The sequence below is a fragment of the Stegastes partitus genome, unplaced genomic scaffold, assembly GCF_000690725.1.
Source record: "Stegastes partitus isolate 25-593 unplaced genomic scaffold, Stegastes_partitus-1.0.2 Scaffold1472, whole genome shotgun sequence".
Lineage (NCBI taxonomy): Eukaryota > Metazoa > Chordata > Actinopteri > Pomacentridae > Stegastes > Stegastes partitus.
This window is the reverse complement of record NW_007579203.1, coordinates 153577-178668: the sequence shown is the minus strand read 5'-3', so window position 1 is coordinate 178668 and position 25092 is coordinate 153577. Positions and strand designations below refer to the sequence as shown.

At 39.7% G+C, this 25092-nt stretch overlaps 1 protein-coding gene across 1 annotated transcript; it reads right to left on the bottom strand.

Annotated features, from left to right (window-relative positions):
• Positions 1 to 7: 7 nt before the first annotated feature.
• On the bottom strand, positions 8 to 23376 carry gch1 (GTP cyclohydrolase 1). Its single transcript, XM_008299841.1, has 6 exons — positions 22970 to 23376; positions 12901 to 13010; positions 6224 to 6279; positions 3678 to 3709; positions 3033 to 3117; positions 8 to 1578 (listed from the first exon to the last, which is right to left on the bottom strand). Exons 1-6 carry the CDS (start codon positions 23343 to 23345, stop codon positions 1452 to 1454), a joined length of 786 nt encoding a protein of 261 aa, XP_008298063.1. The 5' UTR covers positions 23346 to 23376; the 3' UTR covers positions 8 to 1451.
• Positions 23377 to 25092: the final 1716 nt, after the last annotated feature.

The following is a 25092-nucleotide window of genomic DNA, read 5'->3' as shown; positions in this document are numbered from 1 at the left end:
TGTGCTTGGTTGTCTGTCTCTAAGTGTAGCCCTGTGATAGACTGGTGACCTGTCCAGGGGGTACAGATGATGGATGTATTTAGGTCATATTTGCCCCCCTGATGATTTCACAGCAAACAAATGTTCAGTAGTGAAATAGTGGTTTCTGTTTGTACAGATAAAAACCTCATGGTGGCAGTTTTAGTACTTGTTCTCAGCTAAGAGGTTAAAAAGGAAAAGATGTGACAATAAAGTTTGAAGGTTTTTTTCTTTAAAGGCGTGACAGAGTGTTCAAGCGTCGTTCAACAACATCAACAAAATAAACTCAAGCATGTGAAAAGATCAGACATCTGCAGTCATGTTGAGGGCTGCAGCTGTTCATCTCAGTTCATCAATTAGTCGTTTACAAGGAAACAAGTGGAGACAAAAAAAAATAGGATATTAACATATAAAACTGAGCATTTCACAGGTTGGAATCTGCAAACGTTTCACAATTCTGATTCAAAAGTAAAATAATGAAAAGTCAAAGTAACAGCTTCAGTTTTTCTCTCCAACTGTTAAAATGTTAAAGCTTCATATTTGGAATATTCAACATCAGTCACATGATTTCATCTCTCTGGTCAGCTTCTGTTGGTTTTAAATGTGATCAACTGGTCGACCAACCAAGGCACTTCTGGCTACAATGATCTGTATGTTGAGTCTTAAGACTGACGCGCCTCTTTTTTTTTCTCAATCCAGACAGGCTGATCCAGATTTGTGCTTTTTTTTTTAGATTTTTAGCTTTGTTTCTAAAATTTATGTTGAATATGCTTCCTGTATGCTATTTTTTAAAATATTTAAACAAACAATTTGGACTGTTGGTGTCGATGTTACACATAAAAAAAATTAAATCTGGTTTTGGATCTAATTCTGTGTCTCTAGCAGTATTTAAACTCTGGTCCACTTTGTTCTTTTCCACATCTCTGTAGCGACACGTAGCAGCTAAACGCTTGTTTTCTTTTCGTAACGTGTTTAATTGCTGTTTTATTTTGTGTGACAGCAATGAAAACACTGCAGGCAAATTCTCTGTATTTGTTCACACCGACGACGCTGATTCTGATTCTGATTCTGAAAATGGACCTTTTGCTGTGTCCTCTTGTGAAACGTTATACTTTGAAGGGAATTTAAATGCAGCTGCAGGTCGTATCAGGAAATCTGTGTTTGCAGGAGGAGCAAAAGTTCAGCTTGAATTTGAGGTTTTTTGAGGCCAGAGACTGATATTTGATTAACGAGAGTCAACAGACTGAAGTCACAACACACCACGGTGAGTAAAAACACAGTGAACGCTCTGTCACCGCCTTAGTGGGATGGAAACGCACACAAACACACACTCTGACGCACACGCTCGGCGACACGACGGCTGGTCCGCGCAGGTGGAGGTAACCCAGGCAACAGGAGGAGGAGGAGGAGGAGGAGGAGCTTCTTCTTCCTCCTCAGCTCCGGATCAGCGTCAGGAACTCGTCGCGGGTTTTTGGATCTTCCCTGAAAACTCCCAACATGGTGCTGGTGACGGTTTTGCTGTTCATCTTCTGGACGCCGCGCATCACCATGCACATGTGGCTGCAGAGAACAAACGACAGCAGGCGGAAGATTAAAGCTACGTTCTCAATCACACACGGGTTAAATCCACCTCCGTACAGAAAATCTTCCCGCATGCACATCTCGGATTGGGTTGAAAAAAACTTGACGATAGAGGTCTTTCATCAAGATGCATAATCCCAAGTTTTAGGGTTCTAACTTTGATTGCTTTTGCTACAACACATTTTTTGTATTTTTTACCAAATTTGTGATGAGAACTTAACTTTGGATGACAGGTACAGACTTCAAATTTAAAAAACAAAACAAAACAACAACAAATTAAAACATTTAGCGTCAACATTAGATTTTTTTTTTTACCATGACAAGTTAGGAACATTCTCTTTCACATGACATCAGTTATGTGCTGGTATCATTCATTGGCGCATAAAGTTGAGTAAAATTGTGATACCTCAAATGCCAATATCTCAGAGGCTATATGTGTCATCGTCATGACATCTGGTATATTAGAACATCCCATGTTGGACCATGTAACACAGAAATTTCAGACTTCTGCTGTAAATCCGTTATGTTTTATGGGGGTACAAAGATGGTCTTTTTATGTAGTTTTTGCCAAATTCGTGACGAGACCATAACTTTGGATGACAGCATTCAAATTTGTGAATATATTTAGCATAAGTAAGTAAGTAAGTAAGTAAGTAAGTAAATAAATAAATAAATAAAACGTTTCGAGTCAACATGTGAAAACATGTGTGCAGCAAAACCAACTGTTGCTTATCCCAGCATTTAATGCACCAGACGATAGTTTCTGGTTTGCTTCAAACTCGATTTCAGTTTCCAAAAAGTTCCTCTTTGTCACGCTCTTTCCCACGACGATGACGTCAGGTGAGGGGGTAAAAGTATTCACTCAAGGCAAATTATCCCCAAAGTGCTCGAGCATGGAGGCTAAGAACAGGTGGGATTGATCAACATCAAACATGCGTTTGTGGGTCGTACGTACGTTTGATAAATACAGATTTTTTTGCACTTAAGCACGCCCTACATTTCATTTGTAAGACAGAATTTAGAACCTTTTCTACACACTGATGATACATGAGGGCCCAGAACTTGCTCAACACTTGTGCAGAAGAATGAGAAAGTTCCCTGGAAAGTTCTCAAGTAAGAGGCAAGAAAAAAAGTTCCAGACTACAGACGAAACCGCTGAAAAACACCAGCAGCGTTCGTCACCGATCAGCAACGGTCAGTTCTGTAAACCTAAGCAGGAATTCTTTTAGTGAAACTTTAACTCAGATCCTGATTTCTTTCATGTACATGAAAAGATTCTGCAACGAAGACAAAGCTTTTGTAAAACAAGAACAGAAGCTGAGTGAAGAGAGAAGAAGACACATTAAAGGGCCTTGTGTTGACAGAGAGATGGAAAGTCACAGAATTAGAAACCAGTCTCTAAACTTATATACTTCACTTTGTGTTTCACGTACGTTGCCTCGATGACGACGCCGACGCCGGTCGGCTGCAGGGCCTCGGTGATCGCCACGGCGATCTGTTTGGTCAACCTCTCCTGAACTGTGGACACGAGACGAACAAACAGTCTGAGCAAACAGCAGCCGGCCGTCAAGGACGGAAGTATTTAAAATCATGTACTGCTGTGAAAGCAGCAGCGACACAGAGTTAAAAATACTCCACTACCAGTAAAAGTCCTGCATTCAAACTGCTACTGAAGGAAACGTACAAAACACTGTTTGTTCAAAGTGAGAATATTTATGTGAGCTCTGGCTGACTTCTCCTGGAAACTCTATGATTGATTATTGCATCGATGCCTTTACTTCATTAGTCAGAGGTTCAGGTCCGTCCAGAGGACCACGAGACAAACCTCATCTTAGCTTTCATGAGAAATAATCGGAACAATTTGGACTAAAAAAAATTTGACTTTTTTTTTTTTTGATCATTTCTGTTAAAAACAAAAGTTTTAATCTTAAAAGTCACCACAAACTCCAGCTGTCAGATAAAGTAAAGATAATCACCTCTGACGAGTTCATGAAAGTCCAGAGTAAAATAAAATGTAATTCATGAAGCAAAGCTCATCAAACTAGACTTTGGTCAAACAGGAGAAGCTTGTTTGGTACCTTGTAGTCGACGGCTGTAGATTTCAACGATCCTGAAAGTGAGAGAAAACGTTAATGCACAAAATATTACAAACAAAGTGATGAGGAATAAAATAAAATGACAACATCCATCCATCCATCATCTATACACCGCTTAATCCTCACTAGGGTCGCGGGGGGGCTGGAGTCTATCCCAGCTGACTTAGGGCGAAGGCAGGGAAAATGACAACAAATAAATAAAATAAAGAACCACACGTAAGACAGACAACCAAGGCTTGGTTTTAAATTTATGTAAGACAAGAAAAATCTACTGACGGAGGAGGATTTTACTCAACCTGGCAACCCAAGAACTCGTCTCAATAACAGATAATCACTGATCCATAAAGTATTAGTACATAAATAACTAATAATAATAATAATAAAGTCTTATAATTGGTGGTTCAGACACACTGAACAGTAGTAATGTAACACGATGAAGTGATAAATCATACAATAAAAACAACAACAATGGTGATATTAATGGTCCCACAGGACAAACGAGTCGCTTTTAACAACTTATTTCAGTTTCTTGAGTCTGTTGGAGCAGAAACTCGTTTCTGCATCTGCTGGTGTCGATAACAACTTCAGTGCACGTCGGAAAAAAACAAAATCATTCCTTCAACAGTTCGGTTTTTAACCAATGAAATGTTTTCTGTTGCCGAATTTCACTGGAGCTGCTGAATTTTCTTTCTTTTTTTCGCCACATAAAGATGAAATTCAGTCGTAATGTGGAGCTTTTTCCCAACTGAAGGTTTAGCAAAAGCACAAAGAGTCCTTTTTTCTTTTCCAAAGTGGAGGATCAAGAAGCAGTCAGTGACCAGCGGAGTCTTTTTAAATGCTAGCTCATGTCACATCTGGTAAACTGGATGAAATCAGCAGCTCCATTCAGAACCTCCTGTCGACCCATTCAGTGGTTTTACAGCATCTCCCAACCATCACCGTGGTTCTGCCCTCCGACCTGCTGCTCTTCTCTGTGACACAAACCTCTTCAGACAAAACGGACCTGCTGACCTCGGAGAAAATGTCACGAGAGCCGACGGGCGGCAGAAGAGGAGGACGAACCGGACATGAATGAAAAGCAAGAAAAAAACTAAAAGCTGCAGCTCAGATTTTAGCAGCACAACAACGATGACGCCTCCACCCTGACAGCAGCTCCGTTACACCAACCGCTGTAGACGTTAAAGCAACACAGCACGTTAACACCAACACGTTAAGCCAACCTGCTTCCAACAGAGAAACCAGATCGATGTTACAAACTTACCTGACAAGTTAAAAGTGTAATTTATGATACACATTTTCCTGAGTAGCGTAAATTCAGGTAAAATTAATTAAAATTAATTAAAACTATATAATGTAAAATGAGTAACTGCTCTTTACCTCCTTTAAGGCAGCACTTAGTCGATGCACCTTTAACATCAGTTTTCACTTTGACATGAAACAGTCTTTTTATAAATTCTTGTCACAAAAGCCAAATTATATTAATTATATTAATTATATTAATTATATTCGAGTCTTGGCCTTTTAGTTTAGTCTTTATACACCACATAGAAACATGTTTGGTATCTTTCTTTTCAGCACAACATCCCCTATATGATCTGACTCATATTTTATTTTATTAACATTTTGGGATCAAAAACACACAAAAAAAATTCAATTCAATTTGAAAAAATATACTATTACAATAAAAAACACAAACATGCTTAACGAAGCATTTTGAAAGTTGAAAATGTAAACATAGGTCACAGATATGAACATGAAAAGGTACATTTTGATATTCAATCAAACTAAATGCAAATATTTGCAGCTTTATACGAAGCAGGTATGGCTTTCTTTCTCTTTTTATCGATGCCACTCCTGAAAATAGTTTATGTCCAGAATGAGGCAGACGGCCACATCACAGGAGCTGCACTTTCAGCGACTTTCTTTCACTTTCGTTTTGTAAAACAGCAAAAAATGACGAAGACGTTGAAAGAAATGCAACTCTGGCAGCACATGTTTCATACGCTTTACACACGTTTTTGTCATACATGTTCATAACATCAGATCTCCGGTTTTACGTGGTCTGTCAACATAAAACGAAAACTGAGAGGGAGGTTAAAGTCTGAACTTTCAAGTGACGATGAGTTTTTCCTGCTGTGACGTCTTGAAAGCGTGACGGTGGACCTCTAAGGGTTAACCCTGGTTCACTGTTGAAAAGCAACAACACCTTTTATAGCCGCCGCTGCTGCTCCTGACAGTATTCTAAGTATTTTTTTGTTTGTGCTCACATCAGCCTTTTTTTAATTAGCGCCACCCAGTGTGCATCGGCTGCTACGACAGTTTCCAGCAGCTCCAGACCCTCGTTTCTGTCTTAAAGGAGCGAGTCGGCGTTGGGCAGAGTGTTTATGTGCAGCCAGCGCCGTGAGCAGCACGATAAGCCTGAAGGTATTGGGGTCAGTGGGATCAGATTCTACTGTAGTACACACACAAGTTTTATTAATCAGCTTAAAGACATGCACGCACACACCTACAGGGTTAAAGTTACTCACCTGGCCAGCTTGCTGAGGCCCAGAACTCTCTTGTTGGGAAGGTAACCGATGTGAACCTGCACAGAGCGACACATTCAAGGTTAATCCTGCTTCAGTCTGCACGAAGACGACTCGGTCCGAGGTCGGTTTCTCTAAAAGATAATCAGCCCGGGATGTTTGTGAAACACAGAAAACACTTTCTGCTGTTCTGACGGTTTATCAGGAATCCTTAAAAAAATCTGGATGAAAAACATTCTTTCAGTGAAAGTGATTTTCAACCTGTTTTCTAACGAGCAGCTATCAGGAGGATGTACTGTGAAGCCAGTTGGACAAATCCAGGATTTCTTTGCGTTAACCGACTCGACTAAGCCTAAACTCCAGATCAGGAAAAATCAATTTTACAGCTTTCTTTGGTAAAGCAGTTTTTTTTTCTAGACTCACGTGATTCTTCTTCTGCAGAATATGGACCAATCGTGTGCCGCCTACGTTAGTTAACAGGTTGCTGTAATGGTTAGCTAGAAAACAGTTGGTCGTGTAAGTTAATATATTGATTTTACTGACCAACGTAGCCGCTTATTACTAACGTGACAGCGGCACACTGGGCACACTTTAAACTTCACACGCTTAAACGTAGAGCACAACGGATTTGCAGAAATATAACAAATTCCCTGCAGGAAATGATTTGGTTAAAGGGAGATGTTTCTTGCAGTTTATGTAAATCCCAAACTCTGGATTAGGTTAGCTCCACGGCATTGGTTACCATGGTGATCTAGCAGGTTGAAAACTCTGACTTTAGGCTCAGCGTGGCTGCTAACCTGCTAATCTTGCATCGTAGCACAGCCCTCTTCTGATTGAGAAACTAAAACTTGAAATGTATTTCATTGTGCAGCGGACGGAATATTTTTCAAGATGAATTCCTAAAATCATAATTTTTCAGAGAAACTGAGGGTTACTCCAGTGAATGTAAACTGGGAGCTTAAACTTGCAGAATATTTTTGTGTTGGTGGCTTCTGTGAATGAGCTTGAATGAATTGAACACACGTGGTGCAAGAAAAAGGCTTAAAGTCCAGGACTAAGCTCAAACTAAGCATGTAGGTGATCATGTTCTGGCTTTAAAACAGGGAAATATAAGCAAATAAGATCAAATCGACCTCGATCTGACAGTAAGGATGTGTGGAAATGAAATAGACTACAGCACATAGGAGTACGGTGGAGCCTGTGGTGAGAAAACCTGTGCAGCAAGCGAGAAAGGTTTCTGATGTTCCAGATATGAAAGAAATTTAGAAGAAAGGTTCGCGATCTTGAAGAGAAAGACGTCGAAGCGTACGACAAACTTTAATCGTGTTGGTGTAACTACTGTCACGGCCACAAACGTTCCACGCTGTAGATTTAAAGCTTAATATTCAATTTAATGCAAGAATCATGAGTTAAACTCTTGTTAAAATCCATCAGCAGGTTCATTCTCCTCCTCCAAGCTCCTCCTTCAAGACTACTAGTTTAAGCGATAAGTGGAGTGAACACGATGCCGTCTGTGGAGGAAACGTTTCCGGTGGTTTAAGACGAGAGCAGAGCAGGTGGACGAAGACGAGAGGAAGAGGCATGACGAGGAGGATGGAGAATCACTGCAGGCTCTAATTCTTTTACACACTAACACACACACATGTAGCCGCACTCAAATGTCAAACGCAATTTGTCGACGAGACGAGAGAAAGGGCAGCAGCAGCAAGCATGAAAAGATCTTCTCCTCCTCCGTTTTATTTCCCATCCTCCCTCTGCGCTGCAGCGTCCTGATACTCCGACATCAAACAAACTGACTTTTCCACTTATCTGCTCATTCATGTTTCGCGGCACATGCTGAGTGACAATGAGGCAAAGTTTACATAAAAGGACTCGTCAGGGTTCCAGCAGCCTGCGTTTGATAAAACAGTGATTTTTTTAATCCATGTTTAAAGTATAGTTTTGGTTTTACAATCTTCTCTGATAAAACCAGTGAATGAAATGGTAGATACAGTAAATGCAGAAGAAAGTGATGCATTTAACCGTAAAAAGGTTTCTGACCTGATATTGTCTTTTTGTTTTGTCTGACTCTGGCCGCTGATTTCAGGCGACTTTTACTTCACTTGAACCTTCAACCGTTTTCAAAGAATCCAAACGACGACCTCCAAGCAGCGACCTGCTCACTGAAAACTGCAGCTTTTACTGAAGACGTGAAGCTTTCATGCAATAATTCAACCTGATTCATTTAGTGAGTTGTTTTAAAAATCAACAAAGAATGCGTTTACAACATTCGCTGCCTAACCGGAATGTTCTTGTGTGTTTTGCCTGCTGATTATGGAAAAAGTTAAACTTTCCGAGCACGGCTGATTGTCTGCAGTGAGCTAGCAAACGTCAATAAAGACAGATTGTGTGGAAAGTCACGGTTTTGGCAGTTTGCTCGTTGACGGTGATGATTCTGGGTATCTGCAGCGTAAGACGAGCAACATCCAGACAAGAAAATAGCAGCCGGCCCGTATTATTTTGTACACGGATCTCTTGAAGTATCTGTTGGCAGTGACAGATGGACCATCCTGCAAACATCCACGTTTAGAGACGCACATGTGGTAATATCAGTTAAATGAAATTCTGCAAGAGCCACAAACATCTAAAGAGTTGAGCTGAGTGAAGCTACAGGCAGGCTTAACCTGCCGATTATCAATTTATGTTTGTCACCTTTTACAGTGAAAGTTTGAGCGCAAAGTCAACAGATGTCTTTGAATGGTTTGTGTGACGTTTTCTCTTGCTGTTGTAGATTGTCTGAGCCCCAAATCTGATCTGAATCATTTATTATTTAGTATCTGCCAAACCAATCCGACACCATGCTCCCAGATAATAAGTATCGTAAATTAGCTGTAGTACCTGGTTGTTCCACCAGGTGGAGCCTCTTTCTGTTTCGTGCTGTAGTGAACAGAGAAGGTGCTCAGTAGGAGTTCAGCCAGTTCCTGCTCAAGCAGAGATCACTGTGTGGGTTAAGCTAGCAACGGGCAGCATGACAAAGATTTCAGTCACGCTTAATAACCTCCAGCATGTGTTTACAACAAGCTGAGATCAGAAAGGACAGAAAACACGTTTGTTTCTGTGATACGACCTCACAGACATGAAGCTGCTGCACTTATTAAAACTATCACGTATCTGCCGTTCTGTCGTTTTGATGCTAAAAGCTGGTTATAGAAAAAAATCAAGCTGAATGAAAATGAGATTTTGGCTTTAGATTGTGACGTTGGCAGTGGATGTAAAACTGATTTGGTTGCAGTTTTTAACAGCTCAGATGTGTTTCTTTACGGTGAAAATGTCTATCTGCTGCACTTATAGGGGCTCAGAAGAGATGAAGAAAATTGTGAATTAAAAAATTAATAAAAAACGTCAAAGACCTGTAACTGGCTTCATTAATATGCTGAAGTCATTGTATATAAAAAACGCTCTGGTTCTGAGGAAGTCGTCAAGTTCATTGATTGACTCTAAAGTCTAACCTTAAACTATAAAAGTGTTTTTAATCTGAAGATGCAAAAAAACACACAAATAAATGTAGCAAATAAAAGTATTTATACACTGATCTACTTGATAAATAAAAGCTATTATTTGTATTTTTACAAACATCCTCGCTTTACTTTTGAAACCATTATCTTTGTGTTTATCAGGATATAACGCGGCTCAAAGGTCTACGAATGTCTCAAACAGAGTTCTCAGTCTCAGCTGTATCAAACCATCAATCCTGCCTTTTTATTCCCCGTTTTATCAAACCACACCGTGTCTCTCTCCAGCTCGTATCAGTTTGAACATCAACACTTGGCTGCTTTGTTTGTGTCGCTGATTGTTCCTGAGTCTGAGGCCGATAAGCGACAGGTGTGTTCTGCTGCGTTTTCTCTGACGGCGTCTCTTCTGACTAAACTAAATGACAACCTGCAATAAGGTGCACCTGCGACCGCTCGTCAAGCAGCTGCTGCCAGCACACTGTTAAAAATAAACCGTGTTAAATTACAGATAATGTTTAGTAAAATCCCAGAAAAAAACTTTTCACTTACAAGTAAAAAACAATTAAAAAAAAATATACGTCTACATCAAAATCTGTATGTGTACAAATGGTCTTCCACCATGTTTGACTGTAAATTTATCTTTACTGTCATAAAATCAGCACCAGAAAAAAGAAGTGTTCAGATATTTGCCATTATTTGAAGGAAAACTTTGAAAGAATTTACATTTTTTTAGCTGTTATTTCACTGATTTTCCCTGTTCTGGTAAATCACAGATCATCTCTTCGTATCTCATCTCTTTGTAGAAAAATTCTTAATTTACACGTTTAGTATAAAAATAATTATTACAATCTTTCACAATGTGTAACTTTAACTGTATTTAAATAAACCAATTAATACCTCATTATTTTACAGATGCCTGTCATGATTGTCTTGATTTTTTTTTTAACATTATTTCACAGTTTTTTGAAAACATTCTTGTATGTAGTGTCCACTGTAAAAAAATCATTAACAATTATTAACATTTTTTTTTGCAGATATTAACTGCTATTTTTACGCTTGTTTATGTATTTTATATATATATGGACATTATTCTACCATTTTTAACGTATTTTTTGCACCCTGATTTTCACAGTGTTCTCTTACCTAATGTTGTGTTTTCTGTTTTGTTTTTTTGCAGTGTACCTACACGCTGTTTGACTGACAATAGACGACTGACAGACGGTGACGGGGAGGTTCAGGAACAAACTACCAGAGCAGCTGAGTGTCGGTGTGATTCACGGCTGTCATCAGAGCCCATTTACGGGGTGGAAAAGCATCAGCTGCAGCATCTATTGTCTTAAAGAGAAGCACCTGCAGGCGGAGACGGAGGATCAGAAAGAAGGAAGAGGCCAATCAGGCTTTAGTGGAGAGTAATGATGTCAAAGCAGCAGAGAGGAGCCGAAAAAGCACACACAGATAAACAGATCCCAGATAATCAGATTGTTTCTTGTGTTGTTCAGACAAACAGCAGCCTGCAGACAAACGTGGCAGACAAAGCGTTTCTGAGCTGCTGCTTGTTTCAGGCTGTTTCTGTTCACTAAACTATTAAAAAAAAAAAGAACTCACCTGAAGGTAAAAAGCAGGTTTATTTATGTGCAAACTGTTGTAGTTTATTGACTCTCAGGCAGATCCAGCCTGTTTAATACTGATGTATATTTCTGTTCATATAAAAACCGTAAAAAAAAAAAAAAAAGTAATAAAACTGTGAAAATCATCAGGTAAACCCCGGCTGATAAGATAAGGCTCAAGTAAAGCTTAGTTGGCCTCTATCGCCATCATTTTGGATGTAACTTTAACAACTGGCCTAATTTAATAAGGAAACAGTTGAATAGAATAGAATAGAATAGAAAAATACTTTATTTATCCCAGTCTGGGAAATTACTGTGGTACAGCAGCAGCAAGAAAAAAACACCAATCACAACAGAAAATGAGCTAAGTTAAATACTATTTAAAAAATTAAAAATGAAGTTTACGTCGGTGAAGCTGGCAACCGCTAACACTCACAGCATATCAGCAGCTGCTGTCTTATTTTTGAAGCTATTTTAAGTAATTTCATGGCTTTAATCAGATTTGAATGTATTAAACTATAAATTAGTGATATAAATATAAATGTGAACACAGATTCCGGCTGTAAATAATAATAAAACATAGTTACTGTAATTCCGGACTATAAGCCGCTACTTTTTTCACACTGTGGCTTAAACAATGATGCGGCTAATTTATGGATTTTTACAATTTTTATAAATTTGCCTCGAGACAAACGTGACACTGAGCGCGACGACGACAGAGAGACTGAGGAAGTGTGTGACGAAGGAATTCTGAGGCTGTTTGACACTGAAGACTTTAGTGGTTTTAGTGCAGGAGGAAGATGAAGATAGCGATCAATGACTTTTCCTGGTAGGCGACTGTATTTTTTATTTTCTTAACCAGCCGTATTACAGGCACTGTTCAGAAAAAAAAGCATTTACGGTTCGTATTAGTGTGTGTTACTGGTACGTATTTAATTAGAAGTTAAAGAAAATCCTTCTGTGTGACATCTTTCTGTGTAAATATCTCATGTTCCAACGTGGACACCTGCAGCTTAGAGACAAGTGTGACCTGTATATGTACAAAACTTGTTTTCTTTCTAAAGTTAGTGGGCGTGGCTTATATTCAGATGCTCAATAGTCTGGAATTTACGATAACATCCAAAACAAAATAGTTAAAATCTGAAAAAGCAGAGTTTTCCTGAACATTTCATGAAGATGATCTGAATACAGAAAGCAGGATGTGTAGTTTTTAATATTACAGCAGGTTAAAGAGGAGAAAGTAAATCATTCTGAATAACCTCTGTGTACGATGAGGTGCCAGATAAATAAACACAAATATTCAAAATACACATGTTTTAAAAGGAAATAGACATTGTTCTCATGGGGAGTGTCTTTTCCTGGTTTAGTCTACTCTGTTTTTTTCCCCTATATATACCATTAACTTCCACTAGAACGAGCTCATGTTCAACCTGCTCGGTGTTTGTGTGTCTTTGTGTGTCTTTGTGTGTGTTTGTGTGTTTGTGTGTGTGTTTGTGTGTGTCTGTGTGTGTTTGTGTGTTTGTGTGTGTGTTTGTGTGTGTCTGTGTGTGTTTGTGTGTTTGTGTGTGTGCGGTTCTCTCACCCTGCCGAAGATGGGAACCAGGTGATGCTCACACATGGAGAACATGTCGATGTCTTTGACGATCACCATCTCGTCGTGGTCTTCGTCGAAGATGGCGTCGTTCAGCACGTCTGAGGAGAAAAAGCGTGCGGACAGAACACGTGATGCTGCGTTTATTTGTGAATTTGATATGAAACGTGCTTTTTAAAAAATAAAACAACAAATCTACTGACAAATTTCTGCTTTTAGTTTGGTGTCTATCCAATTCCCAGATGTTCAGAAGAAAACCCCCCTGCATCACTTTCTGCTGCTTCTTTATCGTGTTTCTCTTTGGCTGTCTAATTATAGCTCCTCTTCCTCTTTCCTGCTGTTGCTTTATTGCGTTTTTTTGGTTGCCAGGGTTCAATAAACCTTTTTATCTGTCTGTGGCGACGGAAACGCCTCTCGCTCTCACTGCACCAGATTTTAATTTCCTGACTGGTTATCTGCAGGAGGTGAGGTCACCCAGACAGCACAGCATGGCGACTTGTTGCTTCATTGTCTGCTGCTGGATTTGAAGGTAAACAGAGTCGCGGGCGGTTCGTTTAAAGCAGCTCCACACAACGGATTCATGATTCTTTCCCACCAACACGCTCGTATGTGAGTTTTGTCTCATGATCTGATTTGGGACTTTTAACAGAAGACACCAGATGTCCAGCAGCTTCCTGTTGATTTGGGTTTTTTTTTTAAAGCTCAGGTTCGAGCTCAGATGTTTTTTTAAGCCAAAGATTCATCAGAATTCATTTTAGATCCATTTACTGCGATGAACCGTCACACTTGTGCTGCTACGTAGATGTTCGCTGTCATCTTACAGGACATGTTGACATGCTTTAAACTTTGATATATTCACGTATTAGCAGAGCCGGCCCTCGGCATAGGCAGTATAGGCAAATGTTAAGGGCGCCGACATCCACGGGGGGCGCCACAAGCTTACCCGGCTAACTGACATGTATTCAGGCAAGTATTTGTCAACAAGCGGTGATGCAGTTTCTCTACCTTTAGCAGCAAAGACGTTACGTTAGCGTCTTAGCTGCTGACGTTTGCAGCGAAGACGTTACTGAAAACATTAGCGTCTTAGCTGCTAACGTTAGCAGCGTTAGCATCAATTTATGACGCAAATGTCTGCATGTGAAGAAAAATACAAAATACAAAATTGACGCACAATGATGAAAATCTTCCATGTTTTTATTGACGTTGAAATCTTTTTATTTTCATTAAAAACAAATAAAAGTTCACAGTAAATGTGTTCAAATTTTGACCTGATGATCAATAAAAAGCGAAGCTGATCACTGAAGTTATTACAGTTTATGCTGCTGTATTTTATTTACACCCTTTACTCAACAGATTAAAGCTGCGACGGCAAGTCGATTAGTTGAGCAACTTAAAAATAAAAACCGATATCTGAGCACTTGATCAAAGTTTATTATGATTCTGGCTTCCAACAGCTGTGAATATAAGACAATAGAGATTTAAAGGATTATTTCTGCCATTTTTGCACATTTGCTTGTTCCTAAAAGTCATAACGAGGTCAATAAATACACAAAGTCAACAATTTAATTTAATAATTTTGGTTCCAATATTGACCAGAAGTAATGGTGAACAGGGTTGTTGACATAATCATGCAGCTCGACTGCAGCTATTTTCATAAACTACACACTCGTTTGTCTCTTTTTCTTAAATAAAATGTAATAAAAAATAAATAATTGTTCAATCTGTTGTGTGTTATCTACCTGTAAACTGTACGTCTCACAAAACAAGACGTCTGTTAAAAGGTGCACATCGTCTCTATTATCAGAATCAGAAATACTTTATTGATCTGCGAGGGGAAACTGCTTATTACATCTTTGTTTTTAGTCTTGTTGTGCTTCCTGCCTTGCTCCTTTCATGCCTCATTTCTATCCAGCTGCTGTCATTTTTCCGGATGAGGGATCAATAAAGTTTATCTTCTCTTATCTGGGTCGGTCTGCGTCATTTCAGACAACAGCTGCTCCCATGTCTCAGAGTTTGTTCACCGTTTACTTATTTGATATTTGACTGAGTTCTGTAAAATATTTCAGTTGAATTTTTGCAACTTGAATATGTTTCCAGACCTGGGAGTATCCGTTAAATAAATACCACACCCAGGAAACCATTTTAAAGGTTCAGTATCTCCAGAAATATTCCCCTCGGAGCCATGACATTTAATGAAGACTTAGAGAAAATTATACTAATGATTAAATCACTCCAGCAGAGGCCATTGTTTGAATTACTGGACCTTTAAAAAGGAAAAAAAAAACGTACAATATGTGGATCTTCATACTACAAATAAAGATTTTAGGCTGCGGGAAGCTGGAAATGACATTTTCTGTAATTTTCTGACATTTTACAGACTAAAGATTTAATAATTGAGAAAATAATTTGCAGAATAACTGATTTCGAGACATTTAACTGAAATCTACCCACGAAGGCGAGAGAAGAAAATCAAATGTAAGACTTCAGGCTTGATCGTCTGCACCATGTTTTGTACCCGTGTTGGGATGAATTCACTCTTTGGTGGCGCAACAGGAAATACAGGCATCTCTGGAGTCGGCAGGGTTCATCCTTTCACAACGATTCTGCACGAAGTCGTTGAGATATTCCAGTTAAAAGAGTTTCTTCCATTTGAATTCTGTTTGTTGAATCAATTCCAGGAAACTCTTTGGAGTTCAGACTTATTCGCCGCAAAACGAGAGGACGTTTTCCTTCAGGTTCACACTGTAATAAAGTTTCATCCTGTTTGAAAGTTTTGTAATCAAGAACAACAGCAAGACTGTAGAGTTAACGGCGCTGCTGCTGATGTAATGATGCAGGAAACAATACAAGCAGGAACACGCCCACTAATTTATCAACCGTTTCCCTTTGTCAAATAAAAACAGAAAGTAAATGCAAGTTTGCCAATCCTGGGGGTAATAAGGTTTTAAAAAATATATATTTTATTCATCTCCCAGACGAGATGAGAGCTTTGCAGCATTAATTCATAAAAGTACCTAAATGCTCTGTTCATAAACGACCACATCAGTGAAAAAATAATTAGAAAATGACTGAAATTAGACGCTAAAACCAGACGTTGCTAATTATCTATTTGAATAATTGTAAATTTAAATTAAGTTAATGCACACAATCGAATACAAAACGTGCAGATTGTGTTTCGCCACTCACAGCACGTTGTAAATGCTCGTTAGTGTGAGAGGAAGCAGCAAAGCAGATCTGCAGCGTTTTTAGCTTTTTTGTTTGTTAACAAATTTGTTAACATGTTGCAAATTAGTCCATTTAAAATATGCAGAATTATGCATCAGCTGTTCATGTTTGCACATCAATCAAATCAAGTTTATTGTCATTTTGCTGTACACACACAGTAGCACAGGCAAGACGAGAGAGCGTTTCCTTAGGAACCAATAACTAACGTTCACTTTCGTTGTCTCCTGAAGGGGCCGCTGCGTCCATTCGCGTCGCCATCACCATGGCAACAGGATACAGATACAAAGACAAGTCACTTTGAGACTAAAACTTAAAAACGTAATTATATTCAAGCAAGTTTTGCAGTAAAAAATGTCTTTTTTCTACGTTTTTTAAAGCAGGTTGATGACGGACGAGCAGTGGAGACGATGAAAACCTCAGGAAGTGTACGTTTAACTGAATTTCACCTTTGAGATTGTGATTGTTTTTTAGGGGTTTGCAAAGTCCTCAGACGTCAACCTTCAGCTTGGTGACTGCAAAGGTTTTGTAAATGACACAAATGATGAATGAAACCAAGAAAATAGGAACTAATTGTAGTAAATAGGACCTCGAATGGGTTTTTCCGCAGCATCCCTTCGCGTAAGTTGCTGTTTAACCCAAACTAAGGTGGTTGTCATACATGCAGGCTTCAAAACGACTAAAGATTTAGTAGAATACCTACAAATGAAAATAGCTGCACCTTTACAATAGATGTTGTGAATGCTACCTACAGAATCATCCTTTAAGGTCGTTTCCGTGCTGCTCATTACAGCTTCCTACAACCAGCAGCTACAGCAGCAGAAACACAAGCCCCGAAGGAAAACAACGTTAATCAGCCTTAACTAAATAAAAGGGCAACTGGTGAGGACGACCGTCGGGTCGGACGCTCTGGGTGACAGAACGACGAGGCGGTTACCAGGTAATGACAGCGTTACTCATCATCAGCGCTCACACTCGATAGCGCTGCCTCCTGTGTTTGTGTGTGAGTGAATGAATCGTGCACTCACGTGTTAACACGCTCTGAATGAAGCAGGAACCGGAGTGAATAAACATCTCACACGTGTTTAAAAGCGGCTCTGTGTGAAGGTTGGAGACTCCTATCATCATGCAGTACGATCAGGAAACTTTAAGACATATAAAAAATAAAAAATCTTTTAATCACAGTTTGTGTCTGATGTTAAAAAAAAATCTGGTGAAAATGCAGAATCTATGAAGCTCTCCCATAGTTTACTGAGAAGTCTGCGTCTACACTGGAGGTTTCGACTTTAATTCATGTGCTGCAGAGTTATTATTGGCGGCAAACTATCTGTCAGAGAGGACATCAGAATAAATCGTTTATTTTGAAAAAAAAAGGGGAAAAAATGAAGTTAAAATCCTGCATTTGTGTTTCTCTTTAAGCACAAAAACACGGAGCATCAACATGTACCTGAAGTCAGAAGAGCTCCTCTAAACTCGCCTTTAAATCGTCTTGTTATCACTGATGGATGAGTGTGAATATTTTTCTATTTTATAAACTGATGGCGCGTTTTAAAAGGAAAACTGAAAGCATAAAACTTTGGGGACTTTGATACTTTCTGTTTTCCGAGGTGCGAAAAAACTTTCCCATGACGCACAGAACTAAACAGAAAGTCTCATGTCAGTGATTTACAGTCAGAGCTCCGGATTTATCAGCAGTCATTTCAGATATTTACTCTCATGTCGGACTGGAAATAAACTGTGTGAAGGTTGTAGACTCCTATCATCATGCAATACGATCAGGAAACTTTAACACACATAAAAATAAAACAAATCTTTTAATCACAGTTTGTATCTGATATTTTTTAAAAAATCTGGTGAAAATGCAGAATCTATGAAGCTCTCCCATAGTCTACTGAGAAGTCTGCATCTACACTGGAGGGTTCGACTTTAATTCATGTGTTGCCGAGTTATTATTGGCGCCAAACTATCTGTGAGAGAGGCGTCTGATTGGACCCAAATTTATTCTGCAGCGGGACAACGAGCCCAAACATGCAGCCGCAGTCATGAATTGCAACCTTTAGGCACGTGAACAACACGACGCCCTGCAGGAGACGTCCTGACCATCACAGGGCCGTGATCTGAGCATGGTGGAGTCACATGAAGAGCCACAAGACACAGAGACACACTGGACCCCCTTAAAAACCCTCAAACCTTGCACATGTGTGCAGAGAAGAACTGGTGCTGTTGTAAAAGCAAAGGTCACATTTTTTTCCCCCTTTCTGCAGTTTTTATGACTTCAAATGCACATTGATCATTTTCATCAGCTGTGTCTTTGCCTGATGTTGCTCGGCAGCCAAAAAATAACAAACATAGTTCAGTATGTGTCAGTATGAGATTAATTAATAACTAAAAACTGTCCACGGCTTTAATCCTGAGCTTCTTCATGTTCCTCTTAGAGGCTAAAACGTTTGCACGTGATTGTATCTGCACGACATAATCTCAGCCAGCGTGTGTGTCCAGGAGTCGCCTCTGTACGCTTGAACTGGACACACAACCTTTGTGTTTGAGCAACATTTACAACCAGCTGTTTACTCCTCAGCCTCACATCCCATAATATTCTGTCTTCCTGATGCGTCCAGATCTGCTGCGTCTCAGGAAAATTGTGTTTCCGTCTACTTAACGACATTTACCGACTATTGCATCCGAGGACTTCCTGATGCTCTGCGCTTGTTTTTTTTTTTTTTGTGGTTGGAGGCTACAAAAGGCTTTGGTGTTGCCAGGCAACCGCACTGACAGCTGGTGATCAAACGTGTCGGTTACTGTGCTAGCTAATGGTACGTTAGCGTCGATTAGTGTGGTTGTTGTGTGTATTGTTGGACTGTGGTGTGTTTGAACTGTGGACACTGGTTCGTAGACTCTTATCTGTTGTCTTATTTTAACGTACACAAAGAGTGAATTACTGAGATCTGGGAACACTCGTGATAAAGTTATGTGAACATCAAGGTTCTGAGGTTTTAATGTGCGCTCAGTAACACACTCATAATGAAAGTGAAAGTGGGGCAGATTTGACAGGTTGTTTATGTTGCTTACATTTTTGAAGATTGCTTTAAAGACAAACGTTATTTTTTGTGAATGAAACACTTGTTTTTATAACAAACAGTAGAAAAAGATCAGTCAGACGGTTGAACAGCTTTTGAACAAACCTCCAGCTCAGACAAACATGCGGCAGATGGAGATGACCAGCTAATATTTTTTTGTCCATTGAGGAATTTTCAGAACTCCTTTCCAAATACGGTGGTTAAAATAACCTGGATTGTTTGTTTGCGACCTGTCCAGCTGTCTGGATGCTTTAGTTCCTCCTTAACCCTTTGAATCTCATTTTAGTGACTACAGTTAATTTAATTGTACAATCTAATTGTTTGTGCAGAGCTCTGCAGTTAATTTGGTGAAAGCAATATTTTCATAACTACAACAAGAGTCCACAGCTATGCTAGCAGCTCTGTGAGGCTGTACTTGCTAACGTCAGCTGTGCTAATTTGACTTTGTTTTAGTGTTTAGTCGAAAATCTGTATTAGTTATAGTTTTAGATGTTTGATTTTTTTGCTTTTAGTCTAGTTTTAGCCAACAAAAGCTAAAAACATTTTATTCTACTTACTCTAGAGGGAGACAAAAGGAGCACCAGATAAACACGTCCTGCTAAATGCTAACTAGCCTAGCTGACCGAATAGCAGCAACTGCTAACTCTGTAGACGCTAATGTAATTTTGTGCGGGTTAGCGAACACTGTACTACATTTCATTTTTCCAGATCTTAATAATTATTTCTTATATGAAATACACAAGACAAAACTAAATCTTAAATCATAACGGGAATAAAACTGGAGCCCCAGATAGACAAGTCCTGCTAAATGCTAAGTAGCCTAGCTGACAGAGAAGTAGCAACAGAGCAGTAATTGATATTCCAATACAACAAAAATATTACAAAAGCTAAATCGTACATTGCATTGGGAAGAAAAAAAAGTTTATCGTATTTGGGGGAAAAAGAGCTCCAGATAAACAGTCATGCTAAAAGCTAAATAACCTAGCTAGTAGAGCATTTGTCGCTGTAGCCTCTGACTCTGGTTGAATTAATGTGATTTTAGTGGGCTAGCTAGCATTACATGACATTTTGATGCCTCAAAACCTTAGTTTGTGGTATTTGTTAATTGCATAAATAAGACAAAAGCTAAATTTTAAATCATATCAGGGAGTAAATAGTTAAATCCGATTCTCATGCTTTAAAATGTTAATAATTGACTTTTTATACAACATCAATAAGATAAAAGCTAAATCTTGAATCATAACTTGGAGAAAACATTAGCATCAGTGAACCGTGCTAAAAGCTAATTTATCAAGCTTGCACAGCAACTGTAGCCGTCAAGTCTGGTTGAATTGATGTTGTTTCATGGGGGTTTTGGTGACATTAAATCACATATTTACATGTGTTTAATTAAAATTTCATGTATCAAAGTAGCCAATTAGTTTAGATGTATAAGAAAACTGAAGAAAAAACAATACGCTTTCACTTTTAATTGTAGCATTAGCATCTAAATACTGTATTTTTGGAGGTTCTGTAAGGAACACTAGTATAAGAGGCTTGAAATTAAGCTTTTAAAATAGTTGAAATTAAGCTGTTTTCTGTAGTTTTTGTCGTCTGGGTTAGTGGGCAGATAGACAATCATTTCTTTAAGTAATATTTCAAACAAAAGGGGCCAAAATTTTGTGCCTCCAGCTTCTTCAATGCAAATATTCAGAGATTAAGTTTGAGAGATGAAGTTAAAAACGTGTGATTTTACTGAATATGTCAACTTGCATTTGATTTAATGACCTGGGTAACAGAGGCAGATCTATTGCTAATGGAAATATTATTCAGAATATTAAACAAAAGCACTATACAGACAACATCTTTACTACCACGGCAGTTCTGCTGCAACATTGCAGGTCAGAAGTCCTGTTTAATCTCTGCATAACTTTTCCTCATTACAGTTTTCTCGGTCATGCGCTCGACAGCAGGAGGATTTGAAGCTCAGGTTGTGATGAAAGCTGAACTCGTGACCTGCACACACACCGACACGTGAACGCAACGATCAAACAGCTCTGGACGCTGTAACTCTCCACAAACATCCTCAGCCTTCGATCTGCATGTGTTTTTCGTGTTCTCTGCTTTCCAGCAAGTCAAAGGGGAGGCAGCTGCAGGAGCCAATCGGCAGGCAGACGGAGCCCCGCCGCCGCAGCCTGGACAGCATCTAAACCGTCATCATCTGCACCGTCCAGAACCCAGGAGGAGCTTCAGGTGTTCAGAAGTGTTCAGGATAAAGAGCGTGAATCGGCTGCCTTCACATTTCTCTCCACCGCATTCCTTCCTTTAGCTTCGTAACACACAAAAACAACCCCCATAACAGCCAAATTACCTCCAGATGGAGCTCCAGAGGGGCAGATCCCAAACTCCAGCCACTCCGACACGGCGCAGCGTGGAGAAGCCGCCCCATGTGGCTGTGACACTGCAAATTAGACCTAAACGTGACGCAGCAAATCCTCTCTGGGAGGCCGGCCGGTTCACATCAACCCAACAGACACAGAGCGCTCAGTTTAATTTCAATACAACCTGTTGCTGCAGGTTAGATCCACTTGATCTGATCCCACAACATGAAACGGTCCTGCACAAGAAACGCACATGAATGCAGCAGGAAAAAGCCTCTTTGTCTCTAATGTGAAAGCTGATCACAAGCATTCAAAAGTTCCCCAAAATTCAAGTCTTCTGTGGTGGAAATTTAGACAAAAGGACACAACAATACATACAACCAGGGGTGCAACTAATAAATATCTTCTTTAGGGATTTATTTCAACAATTAACTCCACAAAGTCAAATCTTTAAGTGACTTTAAGTGTCAGATAGCAACTGCACTAGAAAAATCAGACAGAAACTCCAAACATATTCTTTCACTTTCGCAATAACTGTTTTTTTTTTTTTTTTGTGGTGCGTGCTCTTAATTTGAAATTGCACTTCATTTGTTTTAGTGGTCTTTTTGGTGAAAACATGATGGGAGCGATAAACAGGATTATAGCACCAGTCTAGGCTAGAAAAAGGGGTAAAAAAAGGCCAATATTTATGTCTGAAAAACCCATGAGCTGAAAGTAAACTGATCGTGCAAGTGCCAGTTTTTAACTCAACCTCTGTCTGCATCTGGAGGAATGATTAACAGATGTTTAGCAGAGGCACCAAAACCTGCTTTTAATTACATTTGTTTGAATTAATTTGTGAGGCACAGGCTGCTACACCTAAATCTCCTTTAGTTTTAATTAGTCCTGTGAAACTGACATTAGAATAAATCGTTAATTTTGAAATAAAATGGGAAAAAATGAAGTTAAAATCCTGCACTTGTGTTTGTCTTTAAGCACAAAAACACGGAGCATCAACATGAAGTCAGAAGAGCTCCTCTAAACTCGCCTTTTAAATCGTGTTGTTATCACTGATGGATTACTGTGAATATTATTCTATTTTATAAACTGATTTTAAAAGGAAAACTGAAAGCATAAAAGTTTTGGGGACTTTGATGCTTTCTGTTTTCCAAGGTGCGAAAAAACCACTGATTTCCGATGACGCACAGAACTAAAGAGAAAGTCTCATGTTTACAGTCAGAGCTCCTGATTTATCACCAGAATCATTTCAGATATTTACTCTCATGTCAGACTGTAAATAAACGTGCATCCGATGTTTTCCAGCGACTCTAAGCTGAATGTTCCTCCTCTGCTCTGCCGGAGCCGCCACCTGCTGACCGCTGCAGGGCAAATCCCTGAGCGGCTTTGTGGATTTAAACTCACCGATGATTTTCTCCTGGTAGCCCTTGGTGAAGAACTGCATGGCTGTGGCGGCCCTCCAGGGGGTTTTCAGGAGCCCCTGCCGCTGCGGGTCCTCCCCGAGCCCCCGCAGGATGGTGGTGTAGGCGGCGGCCAGGGACGGCAGGCTCATCTCGTTGTCCTCCACGCTCCTGGTGCGCTCGTCCCTCCAGCTCTCCATCACCCCGGCGGCCGCCACGCGCGACCCGGGCTCGGCTGCCGGCGCCGCGGAGCTCCGCCCGGTGCCGCCGGGAGCCCGCGTCACCATCCCGTCAAAGTGTCCGTTGAGCACCGAGCCGCCGGTGTCCCCGGAGTCCTTCTTGTCGGTAGAAGTGTTTCGAGAGTGTTTGGAGTGATCCATCGCTGCTGCTCGGTCCACGTGTTGCTTTGGTTGGTCCTCCGCTAGAAGCTGCTCCAACATCAGCATCTTCCGGAGCTTATAAACTAATCTACGGAGCGATCCTATTGGCTGAGAGAGGCCGAGGGGGGCGGGGCCACACCTCTTCTGACTCAGGGTGAACAGTGAAGCATCTTCCATCCATGTGGAAGTAACGGAGTACTGCCAGAGTAATCCAGTACCGCGGATGGAGGCGGAGAGCAGCCGAACATCGAGGAGGAGCGGCAGAGTTTCACTTAAAGTCACTTCTTGTCTCATTTTAGTTGTTTTATGCAGTTGTTTTGTGTGTTTTTAGTTCTTTGTGTGTCTCTTTGTGTATCTTCATGGTGCTGTCACATCTCGTTGTTGTTGTTTATGATTAATTTTCCGTCTTTGCTGTTGTTTAGTGTCTAATTTGTTGTGTATCTTTAAGGCTGCTATGTGTGTTTGTGGTCATTTTGTGCATCTTTACGGTCGCTACACATCATGTGTTGTGTTTCTGAAGCCGCTGTTGTGATTCCACTGAGGAGGAGCAGCAGAGTTTCACTTAAAGTCACTTAATGTCTCATTTTAATTGTTTTATGTTGTTGCTTTGTGTGTTTTTAGTTATTTGTGTGTCTCTTTGCGGTCATTTGTCTAACTCGGTTGTGCTTTAACGTTTTTTTCTACTATATTCCGTCACTAAGCTTCTGTGAACTCATTTGGTGTTCACAGTCTCTTTGTGGTCGTTTCACAATCGTCTGTGGTTTGATTTTTTGATTTTATTGATTCATTTCATATGTGGTGAAACCATAAGAGGAAACCCAGTGTATGGACACACACACAAGAGAAAAGAAAGAACACAAAATCAGTAACAGTAATATGAAATTATGCACATATATATATATATATACACACACAAAATACATAGAAATAAATCTATACCCAATATGCACACACAAACTGTTGGTAGCCCTCGGTTAATGAAAGAAAAACCCACAACGGTCACAGAAATAACTTGAATCTGACAAAAGTAATTATAAATAAAAATTCTATGAAAATTAACCTACAAAAATCAGACATTGCTTTTGAACCGTTGTTTAACAGAATTATTTAAAAAAAAAACAACTCATGAATTAAAAAAAAAAAACCTCAATTTTGTCCACATGTGTATACACACACACACACACACACACACACACACACACATATATATGTACACACGCATAACAATACACTTAGCACACATAACCATTGTAACATGTCTCTACAGGGGTCGGATCAACTTTGTCTAGTCGTAGTTGCTTCATGTCTCTTTGTTGTCGTTTTGTGTAAATCATCTCTCGCATGTGTTCAGTCATTTCTACATTTCCGTGCAGACACTAAGTTTCTCTGCAGGCATTTTGTGTCTCTTTGTGGTATTTTCATGTCTTCTTTTAGTCGTTTTGTGGGGTTTTGTAGTTGCTTTGTGTGTTTTTACATTTGTTGTCTGTCTCTTTGTGGTCGTTTCACATCCGTTTGTGGTCAATCTTGTCTTGTTGTAGTTGTTTCCTTTCTCCATCATTGTTGTCATTTTGTGTCCGTCATGACTTGCGTGTGTTTACTTGTTTGTTTCTCTGAAGTTGTTTTGTGGCTTTTTAGTCATTTTGTGTCTTTGTGGTATTTTCATGTCTTCTTTTAGTCGCTTTGCGTGTTTTTACATCTGTTGTCGGTCTCTTTGTGATCATTTTGTGTCTATTTGTGGTTGTTTAAT

Excerpts from the sequence above, each read along its gene's own strand:
- gch1 (XM_008299841.1), bottom strand. The coding sequence starts at position 23,345 with ATGGATCACTCCAAACACTCTCGAAACACTTCTACCGACAAGAAGGAC. Across the intron at positions 6,280-12,900 it reads TGGTTCCCATCTTCGGCAGG|GTTCACATCGGTTACCTTCC; the intron begins GTGAGAGAACCG and ends CGCTCTGTGCAG. Across the intron at positions 1,579-3,032 it reads GGCGTCGTCATCGAGGCAAC|CCACATGTGCATGGTGATGC; the intron begins GTACGTGAAACA and ends TGTTCTCTGCAG.